The sequence below is a fragment of the Leptosomus discolor genome, chromosome 3 (genome assembly GCF_034619465.1).
Source record: "Leptosomus discolor isolate bLepDis1 chromosome 3, bLepDis1.hap2, whole genome shotgun sequence".
Lineage (NCBI taxonomy): Eukaryota > Metazoa > Chordata > Aves > Leptosomiformes > Leptosomidae > Leptosomus > Leptosomus discolor.
Genome location: NC_141393.1, coordinates 51074287 through 51096148, shown reverse-complemented (window position 1 = coordinate 51096148; position 21862 = coordinate 51074287). Strand labels below are relative to the sequence as shown.

The 21862-nt window shown below is 52.5% G+C and overlaps 1 protein-coding gene across 3 annotated transcripts in view; it reads right to left on the bottom strand.

The window, feature by feature from the left end:
* Window positions 1-5642: 5642 nt before the first annotated feature.
* Window positions 5643-21862, bottom strand: part of PTPRF (protein tyrosine phosphatase receptor type F) — a 253957-nt gene continuing 237737 nt past the window's right edge. For all 3 annotated transcript variants that reach the window (XM_086461941.1, XM_086461940.1, XM_086461942.1), the window contains 10 exons: window positions 21075-21250; window positions 15109-15228; window positions 13856-14010; window positions 12265-12550; window positions 10214-10392; window positions 7568-7694; window positions 7238-7363; window positions 6457-6611; window positions 5851-5986; window positions 5643-5711 (listed from right to left, as the gene is read on the bottom strand). In XM_086461941.1, coding sequence (XP_086318067.1) covers window positions 5643-5711; window positions 5851-5986; window positions 6457-6611; window positions 7238-7363; window positions 7568-7694; window positions 10214-10392; window positions 12265-12550; window positions 13856-14010; window positions 15109-15228; window positions 21075-21250 — 1529 coding nt within the window. The remainder of the gene's footprint in view (window positions 5712-5850; window positions 5987-6456; window positions 6612-7237; window positions 7364-7567; window positions 7695-10213; window positions 10393-12264; window positions 12551-13855; window positions 14011-15108; window positions 15229-21074; window positions 21251-21862) is intronic.

Genomic DNA, 21862 nt, shown 5'->3' with positions numbered 1-21862 from the left:
GGCAGCCTTGAAGGTAAGCACAACCCACCTGACAGAGCTCATAACCATCCTCAGAGACACACACGGTCCTTCACGCCTAAATCAAACCTTAATTTCACTGTTTCTTCTGATACACATTTCCTTTGGTGTCATGCTATGGGCATGCAGCAGCCCTGAAAGTCTTACCAAAACAACAGTCAACACAGATTTTTCTGTGGCCTCTCTGACCTAATCAGACTTGAATTGCTGTGAATACAGACCAGGTGAATTAAAATCACAGCAGGCACAACACTCAGCCTCCTACAGATGGAGGTACCAACACAGGCAACTGTCAGGTAATGGTTTTGAGATGAACTCTGTTTCTGGCCTTTCTGGTCACCTGGCAGCTGCACTTGCTATCCATTAATCAAGAAAGACCAGCTTTCTAATATCAGGAGACGTGAGCCAGTCTTTTGGTACTGATAAGTGGTAAAATGTTGCCATGAACAGAAATGTGTAGGCAGGAAGGCTTGATGCCATATAATTGTTACTGTGGACCGAGATTACTTATTAAAACTGGCAAAAGGGCAACAATGAGCTTTTAATTGGAGGGATCAGAATTCTTCCTGCTCTCAGAAATGAACCAGGTCAGAACAGGAAAAAAATAAAAAGAAAAAAGAAAAAAAAAAACCCACCACTTTTAACTGGGAAACTTTATGGATGAAAATGGCAACATTGCTGAGAACAAGAAATTCCAGGCCTGTGGGGAAGGAGTTGCCAAGCTATTGTGCAGAGTAATCTCAGATTTGTTCAGTGGTGCAGCTGTTTCTTTTCCTTATTTAACAACTATTTTGCCCTTGAAAAATAGAGTAATGGAATCCCAAAGGGCAAGTGCTTGGGCAGGATGTTATTTGGACTAGATGATCTTTAAAGGTCCCTTACAACCCGAACCATTCTATGATCCTATGACCGAGCATCACTGGGAGGCAAGCCAAGCCCAGGCCGAGCCTACACAGCTCGCTTGCTACAAGTATCAATGGAATGAATAAAATAAAAACGAAAATAAGAGCAGAAAAGCACCTCAGTGCCCAGGAATTCACCTTTGACTAGCTGCCATTTAGCTGCTGTCCCACCTATCAAATGGTGCCCTTTACAAAGCTGTTTATCTGATGCTGCATTAGGACTACCTGGTACAATTAAGGAACAGAAAAGTTTCACTAGGAAAGAAAAAAAAAACAAACCAGCAGTAACTACCCAGCTCCATTGCTCAGTGTGAGTATGGTTGGTCTGTCAGAGAGACTCTAAAGGAAAGAGGCCAAATGCCACCTCATGACACCATCTCAGGACCGTTCCCTTCAGATCTGGAGCACAGCGTGGCACTGTGAAGCCAGGATGATATCAGAGGGAGGGAGAAGTCTCAAACTGATACCAAAGAACATGGGGCAAAAAATGCCAGCTAAGGATAAATCCTTTCTGTCCAGGGAAAGCTGAGCACCACAGCCCAGGCACAGCATAGCCAGGCCCTGGGAAGAGGCAGCACGGCTCTGCCTAGAGCATAGCACAAGTCACGGTGCTGGTTCCAAGGGCAGACCGAGTTAGCATCCCTGTCTGTCTGCTGTACGTGGTTAGTCTTTTTTTGTTCCCCTTTTATTTTGTGAGATATGCAGAGATAAAGGGAAATTAATATTAAAAAACCAAGTGCTTTTAAACTGGTATGACTCCATCCCCTTTGGAGCAGTGTTAGCTGTGTGTGAGGAGGTTGGGGGAGGGGGACTTCCCCCACAGGCAGCAGCTGCCTTTGCCACTCTCTGACCTGTCTATCCTCTAGGGGCCTGTCCCCTTGCCAAGGTGGCATGTCCTCACACTTTGGGGGCCTCTTGGCCCTCTCCACATGCTGAGCCTTTCTTGGCCCTGTGATGCCAGCACGAAGCTTTGGCCATGTAGTTTCACCGCTGCAATGTAAGAACCTACACAGCATCTACCTAGCAATAGCCTTGCTGCAGAGGCCTGGGCTCAGTCCTATTATTCCCAGTGCAGTCCATGCTGAGACGCTTGCTCTCTCTCTCCTTGCCTCCTCCTGTTTCTACTTGGTCCATAGGCAAGCTCACTGACCACCCAAAAAGGTCACTCTGCCTTACACCTGTGGCAGGCAGGGAAGCAGAGCCCACACAGGCAGTGATTTGGGAGCGTTTGTTCCCTCGTATTTTCCCTCATTTGGTTGTAAAGGGTTTGGGCTAAGAACAAGACATCAGATGGGGAGGGAAGCCCCAAGTGTCCCTGGACAAGGAGAAAGAAGGTACATGTGTGTGTGCTTGTGCATGTGTACAAGTGCCGTTTCAGTGAGAGCAAATCACTGCATTCAAAGCCACACATTGGACTAAAGGTTCATGCTGTGCACATGGCAGTGCCTCATGAGTGGTCAGTGAGTGCCACATTCATGTGGCAAAAGCATTGTCACCAGCTGTAGTCTAGCAGCACAGCTAAAGCATTCTTGCTGCAACGCAGGCAGGTGTCTGCTGCCTGCTTCCCAGGGGGACAGCTTCCTAAAGCACAGTGGTTAGCATGGCATCCTTCCTTCCCAAACACGCCTGTGTATGAGCAGGTGCTGCTTGGCTGTGTAGCTCTGCCATCCTCGGCCCTGGCAGCGATGCGAAGCAAAGTGTCCCAGTGCCAGCGGTGCTGTCATGTGCATGTGCACACACCTGCACGTGTGTGCTGCCTTGCAAGGGCAGGACCTGCATCCTCGAGCGGGGCTGCCCAACAGTAGAGCCAGGGAAACGTTCCACCAGCCTCAGCTCATGCCGGGGACAAAGCACTGGAGTAGGAAACAGCCAGGCAAGGCAGAAACACCATTTTGCATCTGGCATCTGCTCAGGCACCGCTCTGGCCTGGCAGGAAATGCCATGTGCGGCTGAGCTCCAGCAAAGTCAGCAAGGAGTCAGCAAGAAGGTGCCCATAGTTATGTTGGGGAAAAGCTCAGGCTCATCTGTCTGTCTGCCTCACACTGCTGCCCACTGTGCCCACGCTGGCCAGGGCAGATTCGGCTTTCTCAGGAAGGATGGACAAGCCATGGGGCCCTGGCCCACGTGGTTCTGCCCCTTGCACTCGCCTTTCCCTTGCATGCTTGTGCTGTTTGCAGGTGCTGCTCTCCAGGAGCTGGCACTGACCCGGAGGTTTGCAGTTCACACATAGGCAGGGCTGAGGCTGGCTGGCCCGTGCAGAGCAGGCACAGCCGCATGCTTGGCAGGGGTTTCACACCTGAACATAACTCAGGTGCTGCTCTGCAGTTAGGGGCCAGGCAATGGTTTTACTGATGAGCAGTAACTTCGCATACACAACTGCGCTCAGTGCCGCAGAACAGTGTTACTGCAGCGTCCCAGGAGGCTGGTAACATCTCAGCCTCATCCAGGACTGATATTGCCACCAAACCCACCACTACTGACCCCACTCTTTGCAAACCCACAAGCAAAGTCCAGCCTGGTCCCGCAGCCAGCATGCTAGCAGGGAAGTGGGTGCAGGCAAATGTGCTTCCACCAAAGCTCCGCATCACCCCAGGGCTGCATCCTGCCACATTCCTGGGGTCCTTTGAGGATTAATAACTAGCACAAGAGCAGGAGGGGAGGGAAGGTCTCAGGCTCTAGCCACCATTGGGACAGCTTGTGCAGAGCATGGCCTGGGCAGAAAGTGGCCACTGGCTTCCTCCTGCTGGGAATGATCCATCCTTTGGGAAGTGGAGGGGACCCAGAGAGGGCCATCGCTGCAAAGACGCACCTGCAGCTGTACCAGGGTGCACCGAGAGTGCACTTGGAGGTGCCAAGGACTGAGGACTCTCGGTGCACCCTGGTACGGCTGCAGGTGGACAAGAGGTGAGCCCACACATGCACAAAGGAGGTTGTCACAGAGGGTCTCTGAGCTCCCTGCCCAGACAGGGTCCCTGTAGGAAGTGTGGGGCACTCATGGCTGGGATGTGCCTGTGGGAAAGGACTTCTCTGGCAACAGGCTGGGGAGCATGCCATCACTGAAGGACTCTATGGCTTGTGCGTATTGGTGAAGAAACAGACAGCAAAGCCAGCTTGTATGAAACCCGATTATTCAAATTTATTAACATCAAGAATTATGCAATGATGCTGTAGATTTTTTTTATTAACAAATAGAAAACAGACTGTATACAACAGTGACCCCTACAGCACTATGCATCCACAAGGTAAAAATGAATGTGTCCTCCAACATTACCAACCCTGGATTGCTGATTTCAACATAGCTTGGATTCTTAACATTCGGAATACATGTGATAATACAATTAGATACCCTTCCACCACCTTTATTCATAACTCAATGCACTCAAAAGAGGGCTGCTCACTCCCTGTCTTTAGTGCAAGCGTGATATAATAAGGAGTATTAATATATAGTACCATTAAATTAAGTCCAGTAGTCTTGCCACATTGGTTCATTAGAACGTCCTGAAGTAGCAGAAAGTACAATATTCTAGTGACTTTTAACATTTGCAGGATAGCAGAAATTACAGATATACCCAATCTCTGAAGCCATGTGTACACCCCTCCACTTCCCTGCAGTACCCTGCTTTCCAAAGAGAGCTGGCCCAGCTCCATTCTGAGGATGGCTGGGCTTGTGCTCCTCCTTGCCTTTGTAAATGCTCCAATGCACTTCACTGGTGAGAGATCACAGAATGGTGCTTGCACTAACAGAACTGCGGGATTAACAAAAAGGGCTGTGCCTCACTCTTTCCATCCCCTCCCTGGGGAAGTGTGGGACCCACTCGCTTCTGCTGCCCCCTTCCCAGTGAGACACACAAAAACAGGCTCCAAAGCCTGGAGCACAGGATTTCGGGTCCCTCACAAACAAGGCGACAATAACCCGTGTCATATCGGGATCTGCCAATACACACGGTCACTGGATTGGTTTAATACGCATCATAATAGGACTGAATGGTTTCCAGCTAACAAAGGGGACTGCTTCTCCAGCAACCCCTCATGCCCTCCCAAACCTACTCAGGAAATAATGGAGGGGAAAGGCTAAAAAAATAATTGGTAGCTTAGGTCCAGTTCCATGAAATTTCATATTCTACAGAGGATTAAAAAAGCAGCCTATGGGGAATGGAGCTGGGCCAGAACCATGAGCCAGCTGCTGCAAATTACCAAGGAAGCTGCACTAAAATGGGCAGAACCAGCAGTGACTGGGATGAAATAAACACAGGGCAGTAAAAAATGTAAAAGCAAAAGGAAATTAAAAAAAACCCAAACCAACTCCCAAAGATTTGGCGGATCCGGTTCTGCCTGGGCAAAACATTAAGACTTGCAAAAAAAAAAAAAGTAAAGAGAGAGGAGACTATAAAACCCACTAGTAACTATTTTACATATTTAAAAAAAAAATTCCATTCCACCCACCTAAAGCCTTCCTGTGAAATGCAGTCGCGTGAGAGAGGGTGAGAGATGCACATGAGCAGAAATTCAGCCAGAGACTGGAAATGCTTTTGGAGTCGGATTCCCTCATTTGGCGCTGGGGCAAAGTTCCTAAACGCCGTGGTCAAAACTGGTTGGCATGGAAGTCTGCTGCCTGGGCAGCACCTCCATCTGTACAGAAGTACTGAGGAATGTACGGCTCTGGCTCAGAGGGACCCGTCTCCAATCCTAGACATCCCCACTGCGACTGGAGGAAAGCACTAGTTATGTTGCATAGTGGTCAAAGCTGCCGAGATACTCCAGTGCCGCTCTATAGCACAGCTGGTACTGGTCCTGCAAGGCAGCAACAGGTGGAGCGTGAGAAGTAGGGACCCAAGGACACTGGGGAGCAGGGTTGCACATCCAGAGATGCCAGCTCCCCTCTCTTCTCCCACAGATCTCCCACCACCCCAGGGGGGGAGAGGACACCTACCTCTGTCTGCACCATGGCTGGCCGCTGTGTCCGCAAGGTCTTCACCGTCTGGAACATGTCCACCACCCCCTCGTAGCGCATCCTCTCCAGCACTATGCTGAGTGTGATGAACACGCCTGTGCGCCCAACCCCAGCGCTGCGTGGAGGAGGCAAGAGGTGCTGTTAGAGACCCACCAGCCCCAGTGAGGCTCTGCAGAGCTCCTAGGAGTGGTGCAAGTTCATGGAGCATGGGGACATGCTCAATAGAGCCAGGAGAGGCCACAGGGACACTGCCAGCCAGAGGTGCCCTCTCAGCCCCACGGGGCCCACCAGTTCCGCCTTGCCTCTGGGACAAGCTGCTGTGGCACCCTGCCCTGCCCAAGGACTCTTCCAAGGGGCTACAAAGCAGTACCACCAGGGCACTGGGTTAATCTAGTCACCTGACAGAAAGGCTGCCAATGGCACTCATGGACGTTGCTGCCTCATCCCCTGGCCTGCCTCTTGCCAAGTGGTATGCAGGAGGGGCACCAAGTGCAGGGGAGCTGGCAGCTGCCAGGGTATGTGAGGTAGGGGACATCTCCGAGGGCTAATGAAGGCAGAGGTGGGTGCTGATCTGTCCCCACCCACCTGCAGTGCACCGTGATGGGCCCGTCCTGCCCAAACTGCTCCTTGGTCTTGTGCACCTGCCCGATGAAGTCGATGAAGCCCTCTCCCGTCTTTGGCACTCCCTGCTCAGGCCAGTCTGTGAACTGGAACTGGCGGATGGTCCGTGACTGGCCGTCCTGTGGGGACAGGGGTATTAGACATGAACCATGGGTGAGGGGCTGATCCTGCTCCCCATACCGGTGCTGCTGACCTGCTCTCAGACTCCCCAGCCCAGGCCAGGTGAGAGGGTGCACAGGCAGATCTTTCACTGAGTGTTTGGGGCCTGCCTCTGCTCTCCCACGTTCACCCCAGGGCGGCTGAGCTGAGCAGGGCTTTGGGCCCCTGCAGGGTCTGTTGGGTCAGTGTCCTGGTTCTTTTTGGGGCCCAGCTCCACCCCAGGACTATGTTTACTGTCACACTGGGGTCCTGTTCCCAGTCAGATGCTGCACACAGAGACTCTGTGTGCAAGGAAGCCTGTGCTAAATGCTTGCCCAAGTGTGCAGTGCAGGCAAGGCAGGGTCTGGTGCTGATGGGGATCCCTGAGCTGCTCACCGGGGCTGACACAGCTGGCAAGGAAGGAACTTGTGGTGAGAGGAGCAAAAGGTTGGGGGCAGCAGCCCTTTCTGCCTGCAGTGCAAGGCAGCCCCTTCCTTTCTGGTTCCTTCAGGAGCTGCTGCATGCTCCCTTCACTGGCCTGGGCAGGGCAGAGGTGGGGCAGAGGCACAGGAGGCAGGGGAGCTGGGAAGCCAGTAATTGCACTCACCCTGGCATCCGTCACCTTGAACTCCCGGAGGATGTACTGTGGCATGTTGTACTCTGCCATGGGGTCCACCACAAAGTACTGGTACCGGGCAGAGCGCTCTGCAGGCCAGTACTGATGGCACTTCTCCTGTGGATGAGGAGCATGGTAAGACACTAACACTGACAAGCTGCTGCTCCGCCCTCCTGCTCCCTGGGAGCAGATGTGGCTGTGGGGCCACAGGGTCAGCCAGAGCAGCTGGTGCTGGGGACAGACTGGGGTGAGCTGAGAGGTCCACAGATGTCCACAAACAGCAGCCACAGAGCCCCCTTCTCCCCGCAGCAGGATTCGTACCCGGCCCATCTCGCGCAGCTTTGTCAACATCACCACGATGGTAGAGTTGTGCTCCCAGAGCATCCGCCAGAAATCCTCTGTGGTCTCAGCCAGTGGTCCCTGCGTGGCGATGTAGGCCTTCTGCTGCCTACGACAAATGTAACGTTAATCAGACCAGCTCCTGGGAGGTGGGCAGCAGCTGCTCTCAGTGGCTGGTGGGTGGGACAGGCTGGAGGCAAAGGCCCTGTGCAGCAGGTAACAGGGCTGACAATGCAGCTGCAGAAGGCAGGTCTCTAGGACTAGACATGGACTCTGGGGGGGGGATGAGTCTGCCCAACACATGCCTTCTAAGTGCTCCCCACAGATGCACTGAGCACGACCAGGTGCAGGATCCAGAAAGGCTGCTAGTCCTTGCTGGGGTGACAGTGTTCCCAGCCCAGCCTCTTGCTGCTGCTTGTCCCCAGAGCTGCTGCACTGAGAGCCTTCTTAACACCCAGGCCCACATGAGCAGGCTGCCAGAACCCATCTGGGCTGGAAGGAGAGGCTGTGCTTGGGGACAATCTCAGCAGCACCCCTGGGTTCCTGCACTTTTACCTTCTGCAGCACTCACCATCCCTCACATTGCACGGGAACACACAGAGCAACTGAACCAGGGCACCTGGATCATGCACACCAGCGAATAATTAGGGCAATGTAGAAACCACCAATACCATTTTGCCAACTTTTCTGAAGTTTCCAAATTTGTCCTTAGTTCCACTGCGAACCAGAACATCTCTCAAAATGTCCCAAGTGAAAGCAGAGTTTGACCTGCCCCAACCTGGCCCCCACCCTGCAGAAAGCACCCTTGGTGCTTTGGACTCTGAGAAGGCCCAGCTCCTCCGGCACGTTGGTTCTCTGGCTTGCCGGGCGCCCAGCCTCGCACTCCACGCCGCCTGCGAGAGTCGGCTCTGGAGCTGCAAGGGCGGTGGAGACACGGTCTCGCTTCACCACTGCGGGGCGCCGGAGCCCGCGGGACGAGGGGCGGCCTCCTGCCATCCTGCAGTGCATCGCCCCACCAGTGCTAAAAATTAATGAAAGAGCTGCAGGACAGCTGTAATGTGCAGGATGAAGACAGGAGCTGCTTCAAGGTGGATTTATAAGACATCATAAAAAGCAGGGAGTGGGGGTGCAGAACGAAACAGAAGAGCTAATAAAGATGCAGCATCAGTGATATCTGCAGGACCTTGGGCCAACAAATCTCTTTAGATAATACTGAGAAGATTGCTTGGTTCAAAGGAAAGGACGGGAAGAGATAACAGCACTCTTTGGGGATGGGCTAAGTAGCACATGAAATGGTACCACCTGCCGTGCTGGCAGCCCTCCCTCTGTAGCATCACCAAGAGGCAAAACCAGCATCGCTCTTAATCAGCTCTGGGGCCAGGACACAGTGGCTGCAGCCCACCTGTCAGATACTGGGCTGCCAGAGCGGGTGCACAGGCATGTGGCCACGTTAATGACACAGTGCTGGACGGCTCAGAGCCACACAGGCAGGAAGGAGCAGAGGCTGCTCCGTGACAACTTTTCTCCAGCCCCTTTATCCTTCCACATTACTCTGTCCCACCCTGAGGCAGCCTGGCTCACTGAAGTTTTGCTGTGTTGGGATGCCCCCCCCTTCTGCTCCCTGCCCACTCTTGCCTCCATGTAGCCCTTCCCCCTTGGAACCCTTCCTGGGCTCAGCTGCTGGAGCAGGGACAGAGGCACAGAGCCACTGGCCCTAGGCAACATCTGTTCCCTTTGGCAGTGCCTGTTGCTCCTGGGAGGTAACCAGCCCATAAGAAGCATTTGGGCAGAGCCAAGCTGGAGAGGGACCATGCTACATCCGTCATTGTATACCCCACTCCTGTGCTGGGTGACTCTATTGTGATGGTGCACAGAGAGATGGCAGTATGTCCATGCCTTTTATGTGTTGTTGGGATTTGGTCTGGATTACTGTCCAGTGATTAGCTGGGAAGGAAATGTGGCCACTGGGCTGTTTCCCTGCATTCTCTTCTCCTGGCACTTAGCATCTGAGAATGTGATGCCAGCAGTTAGATACAGAAACCATAAATATTATTGGCCCACTAGATCTCAATTTGTGCTTTCTAAAAGGTATCCTGGGGAGCAGAACCCAGTGATGGGCTCCCCAGTGTTCAGCAACAGCTCTGCCTAAGGATCCGCAGACTCCCACCAAAATCAAGACAAGGGACAACAAGCCTTGGTCTGCTGCCTGGATCAGCCATGCAGTGCTGATCTAGTGCTGATCACCAGCACTTCTACCTCTGGTTGCTAGAGCTAGGGGTGGGGGGCAGGTTTGTGTTAGATGCTGCAGATAAAAAAACATATGCCAAGGGATGCCAGAAGGTCCTATAAACCACTGCAGGAGACAGCACAGCCTCCCACTCCAGCCATGTGGGCATCTGTCTACAGCAATACAAACCAGCATGGAAGTGCTCATTCGCGAGCAGTCTTCACATATTGTAACTATACGCACTGGAGTGTCTGAGAAGATGGAAATCGGTAAAATGCAACAAAATGATCCCCAGCCCGCCTCTAGGCAGGCAGGACCAGTCCTTTGGAAAGAGGAGGTAGCTTTGGCAAGCTCTCAAGCAGGCAGGACAGGCTGGCCCATGCACCGAAGGTGGCCCTTACCTGTACCCATCTATGAAGCTGGCATTGATGTAATCAGAGCCCTCAACACCCCGGATGGGCTGCAAACAGACTCTCGTCAGCTCATACGGCATGATGTTCACGAGGCGGTTCTTGAATTTGTTGCACGGGAGGTTGGCACTGATGAAACGCGAGGTATGTGCTTTAGAGTTGGCCAGCAGCTGAAAGAGGAGGAGACATGTCAGACCCCTGCTGGGGATATGCAGCAGTCTGGGGGCAAAATCAGGACCCTGGCAGCAGGGCAGGCAGGAGTCCCTCCGGGCACGCAGCCACGCTCCGCTCCCTCCTCTGACCAAGGGACAGCTGCCGGGGACCAGGCCTTCCCAGACTCGATGAAGGGCTCTGCCACCATGTTACAAGGAGGCTGCACCCAGCTGCTCTGCTTCACAGTCTTGTTTTCAGAACTGCATTGGCCTCTCTGCTGTGGCATTGCACACCTAGCTACGGCTTGGCCTTGCTGCTGGCTTTTGGGGCATGGCTGTAGGTGACAGCAGGGGATAGAGCCTGCACTGACCTGCTGGTACAGGCCCAAAGCCACACATAGTGGAGTGGAGACCCACAGCAGCTCTCTGACCCACAAAGGGCCAGGACATGAAGCTGTGTACCTTGCTGAACCAGGGACACATGCTTGGCTTGGTGTCAGGGAAGGAAAGTTTTCCATCTTCCAACAGTGTCTTGCTATTTACTTCCTCCTCACCCCAGAAGAACCCAAGAAAAATACAAGAATTGTGACAGTTTTAGGTAAAGAAGATGTATTTTGAGTTACTGTAAGACATTTTATGGTTCTTTTTGAGCACTGTAAACTGGAGTAATGTGTTACTTAGATCTGCTGGCAGAGACATTCAAACAGAAGTCCCCCGTTCCCCCCCTCCTCCCCCCTTCCTCAAAAGAATCTCTTCAGCATCTCCAGAGCCACCCTTCTCTCTGTGTGTCACACCTGGTCCTTGGCAGAGGCTCACTGCAGAAGGAGAGGGTTGCTCTTTAAGGCGTGATGCAGCCATGTGAGGCCCTCCCATATCCTGCTCCCCAGGGTTTCCCATGCAGTGCACACTGCCAGGGCACAGAGCGGGGCAAATTTTATTAATGTTCTAAAGAGACCCTTGGAGAAACAGCAAATTTTTGTCTTTCTTACTACAGAGCTGCTAGAGTTGAGCCTAATTCTGTAGTTCTCTTGAGGGGTTTCTCAGGGCAGGTGTCACCATGAGATACTAATGCAGCATGTTCTACTGTCCCAAGCCCAGGACACCAGCAGGTCTGGCAACCACAGGACAGAGCTGCTCAGCTATTCCCAGTTTAGACAGAAAGTATTTTGCCTCTCCTACTCTGTCACTTGGGAGGGAATCCCCAGGGTGCAGCTGTATTGCTGCAGTTCATTTCACAGCCTGCACGGTCTGCTGCCTCCCTGTGTGAGTTCACTGGACTAATGTACCTCATTGGAGAATACGGGTGCTTACCAGAGCTCACTTCCACCTCCAACGCTGTAATAAATATCTGCAATTAGCATTCACAGGTTCAGACAGCAAAATGTGGGCTTGGCTTCTTAAAAACAGTATGCCTTAAAACACTGCCTTCACCAATTCTAGATACTGAGGCTTGGTGTCGTGGTGGTTAAAAGATAACAGAGCTCATCATTGAAGAAACAAGACTAAGAATGTCTCACATATTTAAATTAGAGCCATTTCCAGACAAGTTGTTCACAGTAACATCAATTATCACTAACACGATCTGCATCTGATTTCAGATGCAGCTCCTGCTGCACAGTGAACTTAGAGCAGAACGTGCTGCTGAGAACTGTGCATCCATCTGCCTTTTATATACTCCCCAGAAGCTGCCAATCCAGGGGGGACCATGGCCAACACAACCTTTACAATGCAAATGTATTTTAAATCACTGCCTACCTGGTTTAGAAACACACAAAAGAATAACTGTCTGTAATGATCCATGGCTCTCCTCTTCCAGCCCCTGGCCTGGTGGGGCTGTGTGGGCAGAGACAGGGTGCTGGGGAAGTGGAGTGCTGGGGCTTTGCCACCAACCTTGAATTCCAGCTCCATTGCAGTAACGCTCTCGCCTGGCGGCACCTGGGTCAGCTTCTGGATGTGAGCAAAGAGGTTGCGTGCGGGCACCTCGGTATTGCCACACGTGGCTGCCTCCAGCAAGGCCTCGTGGATGAAGATGTACTGGTCCTCTGTCTGCACCATATAGTTGCGCTGAGAGCGCATGCACGTCACGTGGCCATAGATGTCCACAGTCTTCTCATGCTTCATCCGCTCCAGCATGGCATCAATGACAATGAAGCAACCAGTTCGGCCCACGCCGGCACTGCAGGAACAAAGCACGTGGCCTGAGATGACACGATCTCTCACAGATGCCATGCAAGCTCTGCTCTTGCTTAAGAGGGCACCCAGACCTAGAGCGCACAAAAGGGGAGTAAAGGCTGCTTTCCACACTGAGGGCTAACGAGCTGAGCCCCAAACAAGAGATGACAGGAGGAGTGAGGGAGAGAGGCACTGGACAATGTGAGAAACTACTCAGCCCTTCTGCTGTCCACCTTTCACTAATGGAGTGGAAAGGACATGGTGTCACTCTGCTGGTCCCTGCGGTAGCTGGCGGCACCTCCACAAGGGAAGGAGAAATGTGTTTAAGAGACAGGAGGGTGACAGGCTACATGTGCATGAAGTCAGAAGACCTGAAGCCCAGCACCAGTGAAGCCAATAATTTCAAGCCTGCTTGTCCCCTAACCTGGGTCACTATTTCCTAACCCATAAAACAAGGTCAGCCAGCCTGACAGGGGAAAGCAGAAAGGTGAGGTCACACAGGTCTATACCGAGTCCTTTGCTCAAGCACTTGATGCCTCTCCATATCTGTTGGAAGGGCAGTAGCAGTCCCCAAACTACTCACCCTGAGAGCACCCTGAAAACAACAGACATGCTGTTGTGACATGTAAACACAGGCAGAGGAAGGGAGCTAGACTTTTCCTCATTTATGGTGCAAGTCAGATCCTTAACAGGGCTTTAATACAGCTTGTTTGTGTGTTAATAATACCCCACTCCCATCTGAAACAGAGCATGAAAGAAGAGCATTAAACACTGCTGGTAAGGCGTATGCTGGAACAGTAATGATGGAGTCGTTTGTTCAGTAATAGTCCCCACTTGTCTGGTATAGATAAATCTTGCCTGGATAAGATGCTGAGCCTTAGCAGACTAATATTTTGCTTAAAGAGCTGCCTTTCTACACTGTGAAAGAGTTCTACTGTAAATGCAATGCATGAATGTTTTTAGAGGTCACTGCATACATGTCTGTCAACAATGTGCCTCTGAAAGGTACCACCTACTTATGCTGGGCGCAGATCACTTCATTTTTAAACATTACTTGCAGTTTTGCAGGAAAAAGCATTTTCTGAGGCTCTCCATACAGCAGTGCTGTTTAAGCTGACAGACCAGTAGCAATACAATGTCACCACTGCATTACTGCTGCAGCTTGCTGTCTTGTTCCCAGCCCAAGCACGCAGCGCTACTGTGAAACCTCCCCCACAGAAACAGGAGACTCCACTTGTAGCTGGACAGGTTCAAGCTCCTGCAGCCAGAAGGCATGTGCCCAGGTGCAGCTTCACAAACACAGTCCTACCTGCAATGGACAACCATGGGCCCTGCATCCGGTGGGTTACAGGCCTTGACCCGTCGCAGGAAAGCTAGGATTGGGGTGGGGTATTCTGGTACCCCATGATCAGGCCAAGCCATGAACTGGAACTGTCGCAGCTCTCGCTTCTCACTGGAGCCATTCTGTTGAAGACAAAGAGGAGTTGTTCTGCATAAGAACAGTCTCATCCTAGGATGTGAACCCACTGATAGGGTAACAAGGTACTCAGCTGGCTGGGTAATAACAGGCACATAATGCTGTGCATGATCATGTATGTATTCGGCTTTTGCCACTGAAAATTTGGAGGCAAAATGTAAGCTTCTTACAAGGCTTCTGTACATACAGATGCTCCGTAGAAAGCCAGCTGATAAAGAGAGCAGAGCAGCTCTGCAGGAGTGGAGCAGACTGAAGGAACAGTGAAAGACTCCTTTCTGCACAGCATGGGGTCACTCCCCGAGTACTCACTGCACATTCAGGGAAAAACAGGCACTAGGCATGGAAGGGCCACAGCTACCAGTTCCCTCCTGGCTCCTCTGCATCATGGGTCTCTCTGGGATGCCTGATCAGCCCACATCTGCAGAAACTGCCCTGTTCTCGTCTCCTCGTGGCTGAGTGATCTATGCAGCAATGCGGTAGGACTGGTTGGGTGACCACTGGGGATGAGATGCCTTCCTGAGGTGTGAGTGTGCCCCCATCACTGCACACTGCTGTGCTCCCTCTGCCGGGCGTGGCCCAGACTCAGTCACAGAGGCAACCTGCTGCAAACCCTGTTTACGTTGCTGTGACATGCCTCAGCTAGCACTGCCCCCAGAGATTTCCAAACACTAAGGAGGTAAGCAGCAGGCAGAAGAGCATGCACACACATCAGCACGCCCCCTCCATTTGCATTATTAGTGACAAGAGTGCTAAAAATTCACTGCTCCCCATGTTGTCCCTCTAATGGGATGAGAGCCATTACATGTATACTCGTCAGGAGCAAGCATGGCCTGGCTCTGGGGCCCATCACAAGGTCTGAATGCACAGGTATCCTGGCCAAAATCCAGTGGTTACCAGATGCACAACCTGCAGCTGGTCTCCACTGCAGCCCAGCTGTAAGAAATGGCCCATGTGTCTACTAGCCACATGCTTGGCCAAGCCAGGCATAGCTGGCAGCCTCTGCCTGTGGGCTGTGCAGCACCCTGCAGCACTGCGGAGCAGCTCTACCATTACCTGAAGCAGGAACAGCCCAGCCAGTGCCATACCTTGTACAGTGCAAAGGTGCGGATGGTGTAGGTTGCCAGCTCGACTGTGTCCAGCAGGGTCACCTGGATCATCCCATAGGTTTCCGTACCCCGGCTTGGCCAGTACTGGTCACACTTTACCTGTGGGGAGGAGAAGAGAAAGGGTCAGTGCTTGGCTGCTGGCTGGGGCATTTGGGGTGAGGACAGGGCTCTGCCCTTCAAAGGGTAAAGACAGAAGAGCCATGTGCAGGGCACTGACATTTCCTTCTCCCAGAGTGTCCCAATTCCCAGCAGAAAGGCAGCATACCTTGGACTCCTTTCCACAAGATTCGTATTCAAAGAGGGATTTGTTTTTTTTTTTTTCCCTGGAGCCACAGGTGGGAAGTGGTGAAGGGGGCCAGGCTACCAGACACAGCAGCAAAAGCAGCACCAGGTATCAAGACAGTACGCAGCAATTGCTAGCAGTGATTTAGGCCTGCATAGTTTTTCTTCTCCACCTCCTGTTTGGAAAGATGGGGGTCTTTGGGGCTGTGCTTGCAGCATCCCCCTGCCTGAACTCCACCTCCACGGAGAGAAGGTTGGCAGCTGCGGGTTGGTGGGAAGGGAGCTGGTGAAGCAGGGCAGGGGAAGTGGCGGTTTTGCTGGAGAAGGCTCTGCTCGAAGAGCAGCTGAGGTGAGGAGCTGCAGCCTGTATTCCCAGCAGCTCCCTGCTATCCCAGCCCAAAGTCCTTGACCTACAGCACTGACCTGAGACAGGACATAGCTCTGAGTCCAGCACAGTACACAACAATAGAACGACAGGCACTACCTTTCCCCGTAACATCTGTAGTCCTCAGGGTGGCCCTGCCAGCGTGGTCCCAGGCAGCAAACCACCCTGGTGAAAGACGGCACACAGACCACGCCAGGCCTCCAGCCTGGATACTGTGTCCACGGGGCTGACCCTGCCACCCTTTCTGCATTGCTGTAGGCTCAAGTACATTGAGCATCCCCAAGAGATGCCAACCTGCCCTTCTGGCAGGTGGCGCATCCCTGGAAATCTGCATCTCCCAGGTGTTTCAAAAACTGCTCCGCAGCAAGGCACAGATGCCAGCTCAGACACAGACATAACTTGTTCTCCCTCTGTGAGAAGACACAGACTGCGGCCAAACCATCCCTTCAGCCCCTTCTGGCAGGCAGCACTGTCCCATCATGAAAACACCACTGGTCCCTAGAGACTCCCTGCCCCACAGCATCCTTTATCTCCCCCTCCCAACTGCACAGACAGAGCACTTTGAGCTACTGGTCACAGCTCCTGCTGCAGCCCACTTGGCAGAGAGCCCTCACACATCCCCAGGGCCCCATCACTCTGCCATCTTCATTTCCCTGTGCGTCCCTCCCTGCTCACCTGCTGATGCCCTCCTCCTCCTACCCAGAGCTCAGCATTTGTGAACTATTCCGGTTTTGTTCTCTCCAGCCCTGAGCTCCCTATTTAATTTGGCACCTTGAGCATCCCTATTTCATCTGGTACCCAGCTCCCCCACCCCACAAAGCCCTGGTGTCTGGCTGACAGGAGGAAGACTGCATTCCCACCCATGTGCACTGCACTGAAAATGGTTTCCTGCCCTAGGAGAGAGGACTGAATGGAAGATCATCTGTGCTTGTCAAGGAATAGTAAACTTAATTATTAGCCGGGCATGTTTACAGAGGAATGTGTGGGAAGGGAAACAACAGGCTTAATTAGAAATCAATGAAGTTCTGCCTTTTAATTGAAGGCACTTTAAGCAGCGTGGGGCTTGTGAGAGCTAAGAGTCCTCATCCTGCACTCTGGCTGCTGGAGTGTGGCAGCCTGGGGTCAGAGGGATGCATCTGTCCCTGCTTTTTTGGGGGTCTGCTCTCAGTAAGTCCTGCTCTGGCAGAAGTGCCTGGAGCAAGGCTGCCTGATGGGGTACTGCAGGTGCCTGCACACCCAGAGCAGCTCCGCTGCCTCCTGCCCAGGGTCTCCTGCTGTTCAGGCTGCTGTGCTGCCTTGGACCTGTGCTCCTAGTGCGGCAGGCCCCGCACAAATCTCCGAAGATTTCTCTTCCTTGCTTGGCACAGAGCAGCCCATTATTTCATGCTGACTAGCTGCAGAGCTAACAACTCGGAGGTCACAAACCTTATTTCACAGCTAAACTGATCCTATCCTCGCAAGCGGGTGGCAGCTGCAGCTGCATCTCTGGCCACCTGAGTTTGCCTTGCCTGGCTGAGGGATGATGTGACCCCTCTTTAAAGGAGGGGAGAGCAGAACAGCATCCTGTAAATGCTGGGGACAGCCACTAGCTGTGTCACCCTCAGTGTGGTTTGCAGGGGACAGTGAAGGGGAACAGCACAGCATGTCCCCGTGCCTGAGCCCACACCTCGGGGAGAGTGGTCCCTTCCTGCCACCCACATGTTACAGGGCCACGTGTGCTTGAACACAAAACAAATTTCAGAGGAGTTCCCTGTGCATGGTAATAGCAGTACCTGGGCTAGTAATTGAAAATTATTTATTCATGCCCAGATAAGAGTCAGTCACATTTTCTGACAAATTTACCCGTAATGTTTATGCCCCATTTTCAAGCTCTGTAAATTTTATGCTGAAGCTGATGCACTGTGGCACGAAAGCAGATAAGAGATGTTTTCTTCTGGCAGTGCTTGCTTCTCATTAACTTAAGGAGCACAGTAATGTCCTGAACAGCCATTTACTGCAGCTTTGCTGAGTGGTTCCTGTCCCTTCCCTTTGACGCCCTGTGCCCAAGAGCAGCCAGGCACCTCTCCTCAGCTCGACAGCTGTGGTCTGCTCCCGGCCCCACTCGCAAGCTCCAGATGTCATTACTGCCAGTGAGAGGGCTGGAGCAGGATATGGCTGCCAGACCCCTCTTCCCCAGAGCCCTTGAGCACCCTTGCCTGGGGACATGAAGTGCCAGGGGAGATCACACTCCAGTGATGGCTGCTTGGTGCTCTGGGCTGGGACAGAACACGGCATGGCACTGCTCTGGGAGACCTCACTCTGCCGGGCTCTTGGGGATAGCCCAGGGTAGGAGAAATTCTGCTTTGGTACCTCTCTCGCGCAACACACTCTGGCTGGGACACACAGCTTCGGGAAAGCTAATCTACAATGTGTGTTTCTGAACTGCCACCAAATGATTCTGAAACTGACTGTAAAGCTTTGAAGGCAGATAAATTGCACAATGCAGCCATTTCTATCCTTTATGCGCCTCTTGCTTTGTGAAAACATGAAAAAGGGAGGATGATTTGGACCATCAAGCCAGCTGAAATTGCAGACCATAAAAGCTGATGCTCTTTTAAAGATTTCCCCCCCCCCTGCAGCTGAGGAGCCCTTTAAAGCAGTGTCACCCCTACAGGGCTGCAAAGCTGCTGCTGGTCCTGGTTGGCTTATCTACACACAGCACTGCTGACGGGGACTTGGGAAGGTGGCAGAGCCTGCTCTGCACTGGGCAACTCGCCATAAGGCCCTGCTACCCACCCCAGGCTCTGCAGATGGACAGACAGTGCTATGCCTGTGCCGAATCCCCCGGGCAAGGGAACTTTCAAGCAAGGTCACCCATGGGTAACACTGTGACACCATGTGACTGCCTGGAGCAGCGCTGTACCACAGCAGTGTGAACATCAGTAGGCAGCAATGCTGCAGGGACCCAAGGGGTTGCATCAGATGTTTGAAGGCTTTGGAGTGGAGTAAACTGTAAAATAGTGACTCAACACTGAAAATTTGGAGCAATGGGCAGTAACTGGGATCTACCTTAGTCCCAAAAAGGAATGCTCCTGAACACTAGCCATCACCAAAGGGGCACGAGGAAAAGCAGAGCAGGAAGGTGGCTGAAAGCCATCTTGTCTTGGAAGATGCTGGAAAAGCCAACAAAAAACCCCAGAGAAAATAATCTCCTGCAAGTCCACATCCCAGCTCCTCACCAGGGCCCTCCTGTGAGTGGGTGCCCTGAGGCACCTACAGGATTCAGCAAACACATCCAGGGAAGCCCTTGCTGAGCAGGGCTGGTTCGACTCAGGAGTGGCCAGGCTTCCCCACTGCATCCCCTTGCAACCTGCCGCTCCTGCAGTGCCTGAGAAAACTGCTCATTTCTCATTAGTGCTGGGCATGTGCCAAAGAGCCAGCAGGGCATGGGCAGGCGGTGTCGGGGAGTGAATGCTGGGGTCTGGGTCCAGTTGGGTCAGCCCAGAGGCCCTGGGCAGCATGTCTGGTCAGGCAGGCTGCCTGCAGTTTCTGCGAGGGCTCTCGTCACACCCTGCCCATGACAGGGATTCACAATGCCCATCCTGTCACCAAAAGCCTGACCATACACACTGTGTTTGGGACAGAAACCAATACTGCAGGAGGGAATTGCAGGATAGGATGACAGGGAGCATGCTGGGGGGAGGTAACACATGGCTTAGCAGCACACGCATCTCAGGCAAAGACAAATGCCTACAGGGTCAAAGGAAACCTGTTATCTTCGAGAAACATGCACCTTGGAGAGCCTACCATAACTAAGCAGCCCAGAAGTTAACTGAGTTGGGACTCCAGGCGTGGATTTACTTGGCAACCTAAAAGGGCTTTTCCTCGTACTTCAAATATACACTACATCACTGAAATGTGAAGGCACAAAAATGTCCCCATACAACCCCCAGCTGCAGAGTAGTGGATCAGCAGCTTCTGATCTTGCTTAACCCATGTGCCAAACCCTGAGCCACAGGATGGGCCAGGCTAATTTACTAATTTACAGGTTGTTTGGGCTGGGGTAGGTGACGATGGCCATTGGACAAAGCAGGCAGGGCTGCGCAGCAGGAAGCACAGTGCAAAGCTGGGTTTGAATCTCTAGAGGCAGATTGCCTCCGAGGAACAGTTTTTCCCTGCAGGCTGTAGGGCATCTATAGAGTTGGGGAAGCCCATGAACAAAGCCTATTTTTGTACATGCAGGAAAAGCAGAGCTGTTTTGCCATGGTGATCGGTTGTTCCAGCTGCTTCCTCCCAGCCAGCGTGGGCTAGGACACCCCTGTGAGCATTTTGGTGCTAAAGCTTTGTAACGGATGGAGAGCATGTAGGCAAAAGTTTTAACTAAACCCAAACGTGACAGTTTCTGCTTCTCAAGAATGAGCTTATTGGGCTAAAAATAATGAGTGCTTCACAGCTTGAGCGCACAGCCCTTCTCCTGCTGTTGGCATGGCAACACTAAAATATTCTGCAAGTACAAATGCTCACTGCTAAAATTTTACTTCTAGGAACAAACTGAATCACGAGAGGCAGAAGCTGCCTCCTGCTTGGGCAGGCTTTGCTGAAAGGCATATCTGGGCACAGGAGCGCTTAGGTCACAGCTTTAGAGCTCCTACTTCAGGGGCTGAGAAAGAACCTCTGTCATGAGACACCATAAGCATCATCTGCAGTGAGGGATCCTGCTCCTTCCTCTCCACCTTGCGCCTTCCCCATGGTTTGCAGGCAGCTTTGCATTTATTACATCAGAATATCTAATCTTGGCAGTACGAGCCGATTGCTTATACATGTTGTCATTGGACAAGGCAGAAATTAGTCTTGTTACTGCAATGAGACCCCATCAGCCATTCCCCTGCATTGCCAGAGATGCTAGGCCCTGTCAGGCTGCAGGATGCTGCTGGTACCACCTACCTACTGCAGCTTCTCAGCTTCTAGGGTGCAGCCGCCAGGCTTTCAGGGACTGTCGATACCCGTCTCAGAGCTTTCCTTTACCCCTTTGGCGCGAGTGATGTGGGCAGGGCAAGGTCGGGTGTGCATGCAGACACGCAGGCAAAACAGGGGTTAATGAACAGCACAGTGACAGGAGGTTTTGCCACCCTTTTGCCCCACAGGGATATGCTTACAAGGCACTTGTTGCTGGTCTGCCTGCAGCAGTGAGCCACACCACTGGACCTGCCTCTCCCTGGATGCCCTTATGCTGTAGAGTGTTTCCATACCTATCTCCTGCCCCCGCCACCAGCTCCAGAAAAGGAAGAGCACACTGTACCCTGGACTTCTCCTCGAGCCTCGTCATCATGACTATAGTTGCTGTTCTCTGTTCCCACACCATCCTCCAGAAGTCGCTGAGGGTTTCTGGTAGAGGTCCCTGTGTGGCGATGTAGGCATTCTGCTTCCGATACCCATCAATGTAATTGGCATTGATGTAATCGCTGCCTGGGACCCCTGCGGAGAAAGAGGGCTAAGCGTTATTCCAGGGGCGGCCCACAACCCTGTGCCTATCACTCTGCTGGGTTCTGCAGGCAGGGGAAGAGGCTGGCATATTCACAAGGCTCTTGACAAGTCTCCTTTACAGGGTGATGCCAGAATCTCTCCCAGGGATCCTGCAAAGGATGGGAATGGTGCCTGAACAAAGGAGAATCTTTTGTAACTCCCACATTAATGCAAGAAGCAGGCAGCACCAAAGCAGAGAGACAGCTGCCACCCGCACACAAAGGGAAATTTGCAGGCAGGAGTATTGAGGAGCCCGTTTGGCACCAAGCAAGTGATTGAAATAATTGTCTTAAATTCACCAGATATTTGTTATGGTCCTACGGCACCTTTTAAAAATTAGGCTGCTTCATTAGCTTGACTCTGTTAGCAGGGAGTGTCAGGCAGGGATGTCCTCCCATCGCTCCTGCCGGGACAAGTATCCCTGAGGAGTCAGAGACCTTCCTCCCACCACCACTGAAATACTCCTCAGCATGAGATCCCCCTCTGCTGCCTACTGGCAGAGGCTGCTCTAGCTCCCACTCTGCCTCCACCACTTTAAGGAAAGAACTTCCTTGTAAAGACCTT